Genomic DNA, 15,178 nt, shown 5'->3' on the forward strand with positions numbered 1-15,178 from the left:
ACAAACAAAAAACCCACCACCATGCATACACAAAAATGTAAGTAAGATTAAAAGTTCAAAGAGTTTGACTATACATGTATATAGAACTGGAATGTTTTACACACAGCCAGCATTTTCTGACTTGAGACTAATTAGAAAGTATTCAAGGTGCATAATTCCATTTCCAACTGGTATCAGGCACTAACTAAACTGTACTGCAAGCACCAACAAACTTGCATTTCCTGTTCTTAAATGTTTTGAGGCTCTCTGAGTTTTAACTGCTGAACTTTGAGATAGAGATCATAGTAAAAGAAGCAGAAGAGAACAAAGGGAAGGAAAGCGCAGCTGAAGCAGAAGCTTAAAGCAAAGCATTTAATTGCATGTTGCTGATGTGCTTCTTTTAAGAGGACATAAAAAAGGGCATTATAAAGGATTCAAAGCACTTAAGGGTGAGGAAAGAGGGGAGGAAGAGACAACACTTCAAATAAACATTCAATGGAGAGGAAATACCTAATAATTTATTGACCTTCAGTTTCACATTGTGAAAAAAAAATGAGTTTTACAAAATCTTAAGACATAGTAGCAAACAACATAGACAATTTTACTTCTTCACTTGCAGTTTTCTTTTAGCACATGAACCACATCTTCAATGGCCAGGAATGGCAACATTATTCTGTTCTAATCACTCTTATTCAGACAGGTGTCAGACATATAGAAAAGGGGCTGCACAATTATACCAGAAGAGGAAGGCTGTCCTTTGTTCCATGTTTCTACAGTAACCAGCCTGCAAAATGAGAGGAACCTTCCCATCTCATGCCAGGGTTTTTGTGTGCACTCTGCTGTGAACTGCATTTGCCTCTGAGTCTGGGGTGTTTCACAGCACTGAAATGGTCAAGTAGCTAGCCAGGATTCCCACAACAGCTCAGAGAGCAAGAGCCTAGTGTATTCCCTGCAGAGCCAGAGGCCCACCCTGACTTCAGTTTCCTTCAGCCTACACACAGGAATTAATTGAGGACTTGAAAGCAGACCACAAGTTTGGAAACAGCTGTAGAAAATTCATCCCACTTTCGGAAGCTGCATGGTGCCACAAAACAGATTTCATAAGCTAAACAGTCAGATGCAAGGCAGCTTCACCTCTGGACTCTGATCAGCTTGACAGAGAGCACATATCTCAAAGTACATGTCCTGTTCAAACACGGGGGCCCCTGGGGAGCCAGTTCTTTACTTCCTTGTACCTTATGTAATTGCTAGTGCCTGGGAGAGGACATGCAAAACACAGGAAATCTGATTTTATGGCTCCCTTCACACTCCTGAGTGATCCACAAGATGAAAGGCCAACAAAAATTCAAGGCTGTTTGCTTCAACATGGCAACATGTGCAGGTACAGGGATATAGAAAGGAGACAGAGACCTATCCTAACCTGTTTTCCTATTGCTAAAGGTCATCTAAGGGGGGACAAGGGTAGAGAGGCTGTGGGTTTAAATACTCTTTTAATCTCGCATTTCAAGGAATCAGTTTCATCAGTGGAACTACAATTTTATCACATCTAGCTGGAACTCACCCTTTTAAAAACTGCAAATGACTGCTGATTAATCAATGTTCTCTCAGTATTCACAGAACTCCAAATACTTTATTTCTGAAATGTAAAGAGTCTACTCCAAACAGCAAATCAAATGTAAGGCAGCGCAGAGAAACTTCCAATGACCAATGTAAACACTTCCAGATGACAAAGCTTTCACAAATACAGCTACATCACTGTCACACAGAGAAAGGCAAGCATCACCAATGTGACTATTTTTGTTTTGCATGCACACATGCAGCTGTTTACTTATACCACAGCACACACCAGCCATGTGCCAGTTATATTGGGCTCCAGAAATATTTAAGAAAAAACACAATACAATACAAGCTTCATGACAGGAAAGTACCTGTGAAACACAAGCTTCTGAAATTCCTAAGAGTAGCTTCATATCTGTCCAAAGACCAGAACAATAAGAAAAAAAATTATTTAAAAGTCAAAGTTTGGTTCTCAGGATTATCTGAGGCTTCTGAGCAACCAAGTGATTAAAGACACACCAGGATAACAAAAATAAAAACCGCAGCAGAGTTTGAGGGCTTTTTTTTTTTTTTTTAAGATAAGAGGTTTGAAATTCATTTTCTATCCCCATAAGAATTTTTTTAGAGCACTTGGGTCTTTGACATCTGGCCACTCAGATGATCTGAAATCCAGATGTATGAGGCAATCCAGTCAGTGCAAAATTTCTGTTCTTTTTTTTAAGACTTCATCATTAACCTATACTGAGGTTTTTGTTCATTTGTTTTTGTTTTTTGTTTTCATTCTTGAATCACCATTCTCCACTCCTTCAGGACAATGTGGCTATATTGTAAGTAACCCTCCTCCAACCAAATAAATAAATAAATAAGTTTGGACAATGACTTCATCTGGGCTTGGTATCCAGAAGCTCTTCCACAGTATTTGCGTTGCAATCAGGAAGCTGCACAAAATGAGTCTTGCAGAGACTTTGGCTATTTCCAGGTTAGAAATTGAAAGGCATGACCAACAAATGAAATGGTGCAAGGACACCATCTACAAGACACCACATGCAACCTGGGAAGCTGGTGGCCTGAGAAAGAGGCCTCCATGGCTTCTTCCTTTAGCACATTTGTAATTTAAAATCTTGTCTTGTAATCCTTCCATTTCCGACTGGCAAGCCACTCCTCCCTCCCACCTCCAACTGTTACCCAACAGTTTTCTTTCTCTGTGCAGCAGAGCAAGTCAGCAATCACAATATGTGCAAAACATACAATTCACACAAGCCCTTGCAACATGAAGACAATTGCAGGCATTGTTTCAGCATGCAAGCACTGAACAATAAATAACTATATCTAGAACAAGTAACATAATAAGAAAGGGACAGACTGAATTATAAATACAGGGAAGAACAGGAAAAATGAGCATTTGGGGGACGTAATATTTGTTCCCCACTGTTGCAAAAATATTTCACCACTGGACTGGTCCTTATGAAGCAGAAGGTCACTTACTGCACACAGGACAATGCAACACAGGGTGTAACAGATGCTGTAGGCACTGCCCACAGGCAAGCACTCTCCAGTCAGCAGAGTTCAGCAGCAATGCTGCTGTATCTTCATTCACAGCAGCTTCTTGCTGTTTCAGACCTGGCCTGCTTCCCCTGCAGCTGGCACTGGCACTTCAAACCACCACAAAGAGGTGACAACCATTTCAAATTTCGCACAGAAACAGCGGGGTCCATGGAAATCAAGTGCTGTGTGGTGCACAGCTAAGAGAAGTTCTGTCTCTTTTTTTCATCTCTGAAGGACTGATTAACATCGGCATTAATCCACAATTACTAGCACAAGGACCAGATCAGAGGTTGGTCCACTCATATTTAACCACAGGTTGAAGCACTGAAGACAGGGGTTTCTTCTCCCATTCCTTCATGTCTAGGTTGGATAATTTACAAGGTGCAGATGATTTTCTTCAAATGCAAGAGATGCTGAATGATTTTTCTTCATAAAAACTTCTCCAGATCTGAGGTTCCAATTCTCTTCTCCAAATAAAGGAGTAAACTAAAAGCATGGGAAGATGGAGGAAAAGGAGAGGGATATTACTTTAAAGGTTTTGCTGTAACAATATACCATAAGGTTTTTGTTAGATGTCAAACAAAATCTAAAATCTAGGCTTAGGATACAACCCAGCTGATGGGCTTCCCCACCCACTCTGAACCTCAAAGTTCTTATACAATACACAACGACTAATATATAAACCAGTCAATAACAATTATTTAGGGTGAGATTCTGACTTTATTATTCTAATAACCATACTCTGCAAACCATCCTTTTGGCTGCAGAAAGACTGATTAATTTTTTGGGTATAAATTCAGTCACTTGAAATCTAAATCAAAGTGGCCTGATACACTTCAAAGTGATGGACTCTGTATCTTGCATACTACCACATTTTTATGTTCCCCCAAAATCTTAAAAATTTGTGGACTTGTTTTAAGCAAACAGCCTTTTGTAACTTCTCTTTTACAAAATCCACAAGAACACTCAGTGTAGAGTTTTGTTCTACACCTCAGCCAAAACAAACCTGGTTGGAACAAAGCAGAAAGGAAGGTGAAGTTGTCTTGCCCCAATACCTCTGTTCACCATAACAAATCCTGAATTGAATTTACTCACAACAGAGAGAGGGCCATAGAACTCCCTGACTTAAAACACACCTACTCTTCATTTAAGCAGAATTTTGCTTGATTTCTTTTTACACAACAATATACCATCCATCAATAAATCCACCCTAGAGCCCTTTATAAAGTCAATTATTTAATGAGAAATTCAGTCTTTGGATGCTGAGATTGTGCTTTGCTTTTTCACTGTGAAACTATTAAAATTCCAGCTTCCAAACCATCATCAGTTCATCACAATAACTTCTGACAGCACTGCTAGAATTTTAGAAGGCAAATCCTATTTCATTACAATGCAAATGAGCTCTAGTGCCCTCCCAGATCCTTTGAACACACCACATCTCTCTCAGGCTGTAATGTCTTAGAACAACAGAGAACATTCACAGGAAACAACCCAGCCTACATAACAGTCCATAGTGTTTTTGCAAGTGTGGGTTAGTTTTTTTTATGTCTAAAAAAAAGGGTTCACTCAGTGTTGATAAGTCTTTTCTAGGCATTCTTCAGCATAGCATGACAATCTTCCCATAAAAACAGACTATCAACACTGAGTCAAAACAGTGTTTCTAGTCATGGGATGAACTTTAAAAAAAGCTATAAACAATTCCAAAACAGAGAGGAAAAAACTGGACTCAAAACTCTCAAGTTTGAGGAACAAGACAAAGCAGACTGAAGTCTTCCTAAAAGCTGTCAGACTGGGGCCACACAGCACCATTAAAACAGAGTAATCACAAGTAATTTCCTTTTTGGCCTTCCCACCCACTGACAAAGCAGCAGGAGCCAGTAGAAAAAAAACAACCTACTTGCTGGATGAGCACACAGCACTGGAGAGATTTCAGTCTATAGCTACATTCAGTAATCTTGTGTGCTTGTTAAGCCAGTTATCTTGTGTGTTAGTGAAGATAAAATAATGGCTTTTAACAAGATACTGCAGAGTAAAAGGAAAGCTTTGTGCACCGTTACATTCAGAGAACTCTTTTTCAAAATAAAACACTCCCTCATGCACTGTAAACTCCAGAACAATTAAGTCAGACTCAGAAGAATAAGTCAATATTTTTCTTGGCACAGACCTCAGCTCGGGCATTCAATACTGCTGTTCTGATAACACTGAGAACCGCATCAAGTCAGTAAAAATACAAATTAAATGAAGATAGCGAGATGCAGCTCCCAGCTAGGGAGGGAGCTGACACAGAAATGAGGGCTTCCATTTGCTGTCAGGGGGCAATTACTGTCAGTAACCAGGACCTGGTAAGTCTCTAGCTTTTGCTGTGCTTTCCCAAAAGCCTGGAAGAACAAAGTGGGGAGAGGGAAGTAGTGATTTCAGGGCAAACAACCACCTGAGAGAAGAGCACCATGGCACAACACTGCCCCAGTTTCACAGTAGATTTCAAAGCTGAGCTGCTGCTTTGCATGGGCCCAACCTTGTACTCTTTACTCAATCAAAACTCCCAGTCAACCAAAAAGGGACTGCAAGAGAAACTACACTATCTACACTGCTTCAAAAACCTTTGGGGTTTACATTTACTGCAAGAGACAGGCAAACATCCACTGCTGCAAAAAACACCAAAAAACCTCCCCAATGATCTGTTCCAAACAGAAGAACTTAGAGAAGTCTTTACACACAAGTTCTTCTTCCTATATTCTGGAGATTTTTTTCAGTCTGAACTTTTAGGTAACCCAGAGGCACATGGCACATGCATAGCTTGTTTAATTACTGCAACTGTATTTATTTGTTTTTTTCTTATAACTTGACTGCCTTCATGGATACAATATACACTGCTCAAATCCACAAAGAAACTACCATTCACAGGGCATTGACTATTTAGGGTCAAGGACATCACTATATTTTTTTGGCTGGCAGTAACGGATTTTGTACTCAAGCCACAAGAGGGAAGTGGGGAATAAAAGCAATACAACACAAATGGGAGTCTGCCAGGTTTGTTGCAAAACACACAGATTAATAGCAAAAGTCTTCTCCCCTCCTCACAAAAATAAGAAATGCACAACCACCAATCAAGCAAGACCAAATTCAGACTTGCTTGTGAGAAGATACAATGCTGAAGTTGCATCTGGTAAGAACCTGGCCCATTATGTATAATTAAATTGTTTTGGAACAGTGTGTCCTATAGACTAGTAATTATTTCAGGCTGCAATATTAATTACACATCTCTGTGACACTATACCTAGTTCAACATATGTAAGCATAAGTATTTTGAAAAATCTGTATTTTGAAGTGTAACAATGGAGAAAATGCAGCCTTAGTCTGTGCAGATGCAACCACACTGCCTAGCTGAGACTGAAAGTTAGGCCTGAACTCCCTGTAAAACACCTATCATATGACAGCAGCTTTCTCTAAAGGCTGTCTGCATGGAAATTCAAGTGAATTTGCTATCAGGCTTCAGATCAGAATTTACTGTTATCTTTGCTGGGCACTGTTACTGGATGCAGAGTGACCTAGGCTCATCAGTCACCAGAAAAAGGGCACTGGAACCCTTATTTAGCATGCATTTAGTACTTAAGAGCCAGAGCCAATTTCCAAAGGATTATCTGCATTTCCCTGCAAGTTGTAAATGCTATTTTTTCTGTCTTTTACATCTAAAGCATGTAGGATAAGGCCTTGTAAAAGTGGGTGCAAGATATGCAGACTACTTCCCAGATCTGGTGCTGTTGCAGATATGGTGCCTGGCTTACAGCAGTCTGTAAACTGTCTCAGGTGATCCAGATGTAAAATTGCACCAAACATACTCACCCCTCCTCAGAGCTGCTGCTGAAGAGTTTTTTTGAAAAGCATTATTACAGCAAAATTCCAAGGTGTTACTTCTTACCTGATAACTTGTAATTGCCAACATATACACAATTAGGAGGGGAGGTGCTTCCATGTGCTGACAAATGCTGTGGGAATTAACGAATAGGGCACGGTTGTTATGCTGTTCCATACATCTAGCGTGGGATCATAGCAGTCCAACGTTTTGCACCTCTGAATGCCAAAGTAGCCTCCAACCACATACAGCTTGTTTCCAGACGCCACGGCATGGCAGCTCATTCGCTTCGCCGTCACATCTCCCACCTTAGTCCACTGGTATGCCTCGCTGTTGAATTTATAAGCAGAGCATGCAGAGAATTCAGTATCTCCACCCATAATAAAAATCTGGTTTCCCAGAACAGCTGCAGCCGTGTAGCGCCAGGGCTGGGGGCAGGTGGCTGGTACCGTCCACCTGTTTTCACACTGGTCGTAGCACTGGACTTTGGGCAGCTTGTCATGGCTAACGCTGGTACCACCAAAAGCAAACAGCTTCAGCTTTGCACTGACTACAGCTGCATTGCTTACTCCCTCTCGCAGTGGGGCAACCATGGTCCATTTGTTGGTCACGGGGTCATACTGCTCTACTTGCTTTAAGGATACTGAAGGGGAAGCTGGAAGGCACCCGGTTGCTGCAGTGTGCCCTCCCACTACATACAAACAGTGCTTAAGTTCAGCAGAGCCGTGGCCAAACCTAGCCACCAGCATGGGAGCAGCCTTTGACCACTCCTCATGAAGGGTGTCATACACCCACACGTCTTTGGAGACTCCATTTTCTGATCCTCGCCCCCCAGTGATGTACACTTTGCAGCCTATGGCACAAGCACTGAACTCCTTCCGTGGGCTTGGAATGTCAGCCTTTGGAATGATCTCCTTTGCCTTTTGATCCACCAAATACAGCTTGTCACACATAAAGGTCTGGCCACCCAAAAGAAAAAGTGAATGGCCAGTTTTTCGGGGTCTGGCACACAAGCTGGTGACCACTCCATCATTCTGCAAGATCTTCAACTTGCATCTTATTGACTCTTCTACAATCTCCTTGCTTTTCCTTTGCTTGGTGATAAGTTCTTCCATGGCCACATTCTCCATAAGGTATATGGCTGGCAGGAGGGCCAGTCTCACTGTCTGCAGTAGCTCTGGCAGGTAACAGTGGCGCTTACTCAGGTCATAGCTGACCCAGTTGATAGCCGATTCATACACCAGCCTTTCATCTTCAGTTTCTAATTCTTCACTGGAAAGGAGCTGCACTACCATGTCTTTTGGCAGCTGGAGGAAGTCTTCACTTTTACTGATACTCTGGAAGTTGCTAAGGCACATCCTCCAAGAGAGCTCATACAGCTTGGTACACTGATGAGCGTCCGACAGCAGCAGCATGCCAAGACAGTTGGTAGGATGAAGGTTTTTCTCCAGAAATTCCGCACAAGCATCCCGAATGTCCTGGAACTCCAGCATGTCACCAGCCTCCAGCAGCGACTCTGCATTCTCTTCATTGATGATAACTCTGGAGGAATATGCATAGTCCAGAAGAAGCTCCAGGACTTCTGGGTGAATAGAATTGTGAAAGTTGACTTCACTGTCCTGGCTCTCTTTCAGTCCTCCGCTGAACATTGCTTCGAAGTAGCGGCTGCAAGCAGCTAGAACTGCTCTGTGGCAGGGGAATGACCTGTTTCCAGCATGGAGAAGGACATCTGTAAAGAGGCGCTGCTGACGCAGGAGGTTTAGGTGAGTAAGGACACTATCAGCATAGGATGACTTGTGGAACAAGTATATGTTTATGGAGCCAGTACTGGCCCTAGACTTGCGATTTTCATGCATGCTGACCGACATTTTCTTTCACACCTATAAGCAAAGAAAAAAAATTTAATATAAATAAAAGTAAAAAATCAATATTAGTTTCACATACCAAAAAGTGTGTCTGTTATTCACCATAGGATGGGGGAGAAAAAGCCTTAATTTACAGCTGAGTGGACAGAGAATTACATCTACCATTGGCATGCGTTCATTTTTTTGTAAGCTGAGATTCATAAATGACATAGCCTAAATTTGTTGCCCAAGAGCAGGTTTATCTTGGGAAACCTGATCTCCAACTTTCATAGCAATACAGTAAGTTGGAGAAAGAAAATGAACCAGGACTGATTTTCTCACCCTTCCCCAACCTAGACCAGCTGATTCATTACATACATACGCATGTACACGCTTGAAACATTCTCCTGTACTGAATCATAGCAGGAAGAGCTACCAGACAGAATACCTAAGGAATGTCAAAAGCTGCATAGGGAACAAAAACCTACTAATCCCATTAGGAAGCTTCCCTTTAGTACAGTGATACATATGCAACAGCACAAAATAAAAAAATAAAAAAAAGTTAAAAATAAAACCCTGGTATCAACCATACATTTAGACTTGTGTAACTGTAAAAAAAGTATGATTAGCAAATTCTACAAATTCCACCTTTATTCCACAGAATTCAGTGTCTGCTTGCTACAGTGATATAGAAATACATAGGCAGGGTCAGCAGAAAAACATGTTTTGGCTACCATCCAAAGTCACTGAGACACTACCACAGAAGCCACCTGGAGAGTCAGGTCCAGAGAGCTTAAGCCATTAGTTCATTCTGAAGTTTTGAGGAGGCATAAAACAGAAGACATCTCCTATCCTGCACTATTCCTAACAAACAAAACACTACTCAGATCCTGTCTAGAGGTGAATGTTAGTGCTACCAGCCATGATACGCAGGTCTATGTATAATTACAGCAGCAAATTTCCAGATTTAACTAAGAGTCAAGTCAAAATAGTATGGAGTACAGGGTAAGGGAGGAATATTGGCAGCAAAATAAAGCCAATGGCCAAAAAGCCACAGTGGAAATAGCAGGAGATGAAACATACAGAACTCAGTGCAAGATGTGGCTGTAACTGGTACTGTAATAATCTCACTTCTCTCTCTCTCCAAACTGCAGAGAAAACTCAGTGAAAACCAAGAACAAAACTTGCCTAATTACTATGCTATTTGCATGTCCAGAGGACCTTTCACTGCACCTTCAAATAAAGAACTGGCCAAAAGAACTACCTGGAAAGCATGCAATGTCCTAAGTCAGAGCATGACCTGGGGCCACTTGTGAAGATTTTTAATGTGGATGTACTTATCTCTCATACAGACACTTTCATATACTTGAGCATCTTTAAGCACTAAAGAACTGTAGAATTTCATTCCCACAGCTCATGCTTCAAGATAATATAAGAGCTTTACAAGCCCCAAAAACAGCATTTTTAACACATGTATTTTTCTAGATTCATATGACCAGAAACACTGACAAAATCAAAACCACATGTTTAATTTGGACAGCAGACTCCATTTCAGAACAAGCAATCTGTGTGTATGGAACATGCAACACCTGCAATCCAACTGCAGCTCAGCCAGTACCATCCTCCCCACTCTCTGTGCTAATGCAATTGATTCACCATATTGAACAACAATAAGTCTGTGATAAACCTTTCCCTTTAGTTACAGAAAAAAGCCCTTAAACCCAACTTAAAGTAAGGAAAAGAGAGACGCACCTTACTGTAAAACAACCATAGCCCATTTCCTTTAATATGAAATATAACTTGCCTGATTAAACTTAACTGGGATTGAAAAGAACAGGCAACACTGCCCAATACACAGTGCACAACCCAAAGGCCTCCAAAGCAGAGAGAAGACCTACACATGAGAGCTACAAGGCAGAGTATCTGTCTAGTCTACCATGCAAAAGCTTAGAAAGGGATAACACCAGTGTTCCCCAGACCAACCTGTTAAATGCACTAGGCACAGAACAACTTAAGGCAGCTGGTATGTCTTCAAAATACAAACTCTTTTACAAGGAAAATTAAATTACCTTTAATGAAGCTGTATTGTCTGGCAAAAAAAAAAAAAAAAATACCCAGATGGCATTCGAGGATCTTGAGCACTAATCTCAGACTAAAATAACCCACTTAACCTATAGCCAAAAATAAGATACTGACCACTTACAGGTTGAAATTGCCTGGAGCTGAAGGATTACAGAAAGGTCTTGGCCTGAAATACTAGCACATTTGCAGTTTGAAGACACATATAGGAAGCTGAACACTTTACCATCAAATTTTTCAAACTTTTCTAGGCACTTTGCTGTTTTAAATGCTGTTATGATGCAAGGCACTATTCACTGGATCTCTACAGGTCAGTTTTCCTCACAGCAAGGACTCACTCTTACTCAAGGTTCCTCATCAGGGAGCAGGATGTGAGCTAAACACCCCACTGATCAGAGATAACAGAATAACCAGTTTCTGAATATGCACACTGCCCCCCACCTTCCATTCCAGTTAACTGAATGTGTGTGTAGACATCACAGTCTAGGCATGTCAGGATCTCTGTGAAAACACAGTTCTCTTCTTTGCCCCCACGTATTGGGGAAATTCAGAGTGTACTGAAAACTTTCTTTCATCATGCACACAGGGTTCAGAAATAGGGCAGGTAAAGTCTACATCAGAGGCTGCAGATGCAGGCATTTAGATCTTTTACCAGGCTGTGTACTCCCATGAGCAATGCTTGTTCAGCACCACTCAGAAGAAGCCCATAACCACAACAAAATAGAGGCAAACATTAAAAAACCACCCTGCAGTTATGCATACAGTGGAGACTAGTGAACTACAGACCACATGCAGAGGGAAGGAACAGATCACTGTCTGTTACCCAAAGCCCACCCACAGCCATAGTAACAAATACCACTGCAAAAAAAATTAAAAATTTGTATAAAAAACCCTTCTCAAACAGCTACTGAATAAGGCACTAAGCATTTCACCCTACTATAACAGAAACTTAATCTCCTGGTGAGAAGTAGATTTCACATATGCTGGTCTTGAACAGTTCCTGTAAGATTGTCTTTATCATCACAATGTCATCTATTGAGAGGAATTCAAAATATGTCAATTCACATTTAAGATAAGCTAACATATTTCCCCAAACAGAACAAAGATACATATCTATACACATCTTTTTCCTCCAGTGTGGTGCTGAGATGAGTTTGCACATGGACTAGCTGAACAAACTCCTCTTAGAAACAAGTACCATCATTCACTAATAGTGTTTTTGTAAACAGCCTGAGTCTCTGGCGATTAGGTCAATCCAGAATCTTGTAAGAATATTAAAATGCAAAAAATGACATCTCAAATTTCTCTGTTTGGTGTTGGAAATTATGCAAGCCTCAAATACTTCAGCAGAGGTAATTTACAGTCAGTGATCAAGTGTTCATCTTGAATAATATTAGCCAATTCCCTTCAGGCATTTTTCTCCTTAGAAATAGTATTTGTATGTGAAAGACAAGAAGTGGTCAGTAAATTACAGATATAGATTTTATCTAGGAATAGAGGTTGAACCAAGACTTTGATTATAATTACACTTCAACAGGCTACTTGTCACAGCAGCCCACTAGTAAACAATACTGTAAGACTAAACAACAGGCTCCTTGTCCTACTTAACAGTTCTACAGCATACAGGTCTCAGCCTAAATCAAATGAAAAATTAAGTATCTTCAAATTACTCACACATCCCTGATGCACGCTCATTTTAATACCGCAGTGTAATTACACAGTGGTGGTTGTGTTTCTCTTTAGAATCAGTGAAACAGCTGAAAGAGAGGAAATCTGCTAATGATCCCATCGAAGTAACTAACACCCTTTCAATTGGTAAATCTGCACCGATGCTATCAGTGTGGCAGAGGCAAACCGTGACACTGCCTAAAGTCTTCAGACTCGGGGGCTGCCTAGGACCTGCAGCGAGACAGAAAGCAGAACACGCTGCTCCTGCTAGGAATGCACTGCAGCTCACCACATGCAAACAAAGAAACGCAACTCTAAATTCCCCTCCGCTCGGCCCATCAAAACGCCTAAATTACTCCGTCTCTGAGAAGACACGTGCCGAGCTTCTTCCCAGACTGATATAAAAAGCAGTGCGAGAAGCTAAAATGCATTTGGTTTCCTTTATAGAGCAATAACCACGTGCAAAAGTTTCTGTACCGGCGCAGGGAGCGCAGCCAGCACAGGGAGCAGCGAGGCGCTCGCCCATTCCTGGCTCAGCCCACGGAGGGATGCTCCGGACCGCCCGCGCCCCGCCGCAGGAAGGTGCAGCCCACCGGGCAGGCTGGCAGCCCCCGCAACAGGAGCCGACGCTTTCCAAGGGCAGCCGGGCACAGAACACAGCAAACCACCGCAAATGCCTACCCACCAGTGCCCGCTGGTACCCGGCGCTCCGCACAGGGCGGAGGGACCGGCAAGGCAGCCCGGCTCCGGCCGGAGGAGCACCGCCGGCCGCTCTGTCCCCCAGCTCTGCCGTCCCGCCTCCCCCTCACAACAACTCACAGCAGCGGCTCCCGGGCGAGCGCGGAGGTCCCTGGGCGAGGCAGCGCCGCGCATGGGAGAGGAGCCGGGCTCTGGCGGGTCGGCGGCGCCGCGGCGGGCGAGCAGCAGCGCCGGAGCCGGGCGGAGCTGGGGCCGCTGGCGGGAGGCGGGTCGCGGGAGGAGGGCGGGAGGTAGGGAAGAGGGACGGGAGAAAGGGAAAGAGTAGCTGTTGCTACTGCTGGCACGCCGGCCGCAGCTCTGCCCCGGCGGCGGAGCGGGGAAGCGGTATATGGGTTGGGGGGGGCGGGGGAAGGCTTTATGCACAGCCCGTGAGTGACAGGCGGGGGCGGGACGGCGGGGCGAGGGCAGCGCCGGGGAAGGTGCTGCGGGAGCCGGTGTGGCTCCGGACGGCGGTGCAGAGTGGCCTCTGCTTCCTGCCCTGCCCGCAGCCGCTGGCTGTACGAGCTCCTGCTCCGCGCTCCGGGGGAACGAGCGGCGCGGGATGGGGAACGCCGAGCGAACGGGAGCGGCCCCGCTCCTCCTGCCGTGTCCCTCTGGGTGGCGAAGACCGAGCAAGGCAGACGGTGGGAAAGTCGTCGGCGCCCTGGGAGCGGCCGGGAGGGCGCGGAGGAGCCCGGGCACCGGGCGGCTCGCAGGAGCCCCTCACGGAGCTGCCGTTCCAGTGCTGCCCTCCCGCAGCACAAAGGGAAGCCTGGCTTTAATTATTTCCCAATTAACAAAGTATGTGAAAAACGCCTTTGCAAAGTATGTGCAAACGGCCGATTTCAACAGTAAACATCTTCTAGACATAACAACGGTGTTTACATAATCGTATTGTGTGGCTCTGTACAAGAAAAACATAAGGTACCATACTAAAAGTTGCACACATTGCTAGCTTACTATTTGCTAATATCACTTAAAGCAATGGCATTAGTCTAAAGAGGCTTTAAGGAAGATAAGAACAATTACCCGCAAGCAGGAAGCTTCTTTTTAAATGTAATAGTTAGGAGAACTCGCTCATTCTTCATAATGAAATTACGCCCAAACTTCTCCTGTTGAAAAAAAGAATGTACTGCAAGCAATTTGCTAACATGCAGAAGGTTATTTATATTTGTGTTGCTGGACTTCACAGTCTGCAGATTAGCACACACAGTGTACAGCAGGACACATCTGTAATTCTAGACAGCCTGTGGGCATATGCAAACCTGGAGAGCATAGCTGAACAGGGAGCAGATTAACGAGTAATTTGTTTCATAGATTATTTCTTTTTACAGTATTGTTTTCTTACAACATGAAGTATTGCAGGTTGCATGGTCTAAAAATGTTGCACATCTGCATGTAATAAAGAATGTTTCAAAGTTGTTTAGCTGTGAGAAGCTGTTGCAAATTGTAAACAACCTTGCACAAGGGCCATTCACAGACACCAATGTTCACCTGAGTCACGTACCTGTAGAGGATTTTGGATTAGACTGTGAATGTTCGACATTTGTTGCATACTGTATTGTCCATGTTATGAGTCCAGGTTTTCCCTTTCATCTTAACCATAAAATGCCATGATCCTATTTTCCTGCATAGATTCCACCCAAATCCTGTCCATTATGGTGAATCTTCCACAATCTGGTATCAAAGTCAGATTATCTCATTCTATGCAACTAAAAAACAGGGATGCATTACTTCATGCGGTGTTAGGACAAACTTTGAACAGGTGTAGTTATCACTGTGGATGATAAACCAAAATGACAGAATAATGTGATCTATCTATTGCTTAGCAACATCTGAATCATAGCTGTAAGAATGGCCAGTGAAAAATGAGTTCCACAGGGAGGGGTTTACATGGATGTCCACAGAATGCAGA

The 15,178-nt window shown here is 43.1% G+C and overlaps 1 protein-coding gene across 1 annotated transcript; it reads right to left on the minus strand.

Annotated features, from left to right (window-relative positions):
* Window positions 1-475: 475 nt before the first annotated feature.
* On the minus strand, window positions 476-13,588 carry ENC1 (ectodermal-neural cortex 1). The gene is made up of 3 exons (XM_056514314.1): window positions 13,345-13,588; window positions 7,001-8,814; window positions 476-3,567 (listed from the first exon to the last, which is right to left on the minus strand). Exon 2 carries the CDS (start codon window positions 8,800-8,802, stop codon window positions 7,033-7,035), a length of 1,770 nt encoding a protein of 589 aa, XP_056370289.1. The 5' UTR covers window positions 8,803-8,814; window positions 13,345-13,588; the 3' UTR covers window positions 476-3,567; window positions 7,001-7,032.
* Window positions 13,589-15,178: the final 1,590 nt, after the last annotated feature.

Source organism: Oenanthe melanoleuca, chromosome Z (assembly GCF_029582105.1).
Source record: "Oenanthe melanoleuca isolate GR-GAL-2019-014 chromosome Z, OMel1.0, whole genome shotgun sequence".
Classification (NCBI taxonomy): Eukaryota; Metazoa; Chordata; class Aves; order Passeriformes; family Muscicapidae; genus Oenanthe; species Oenanthe melanoleuca.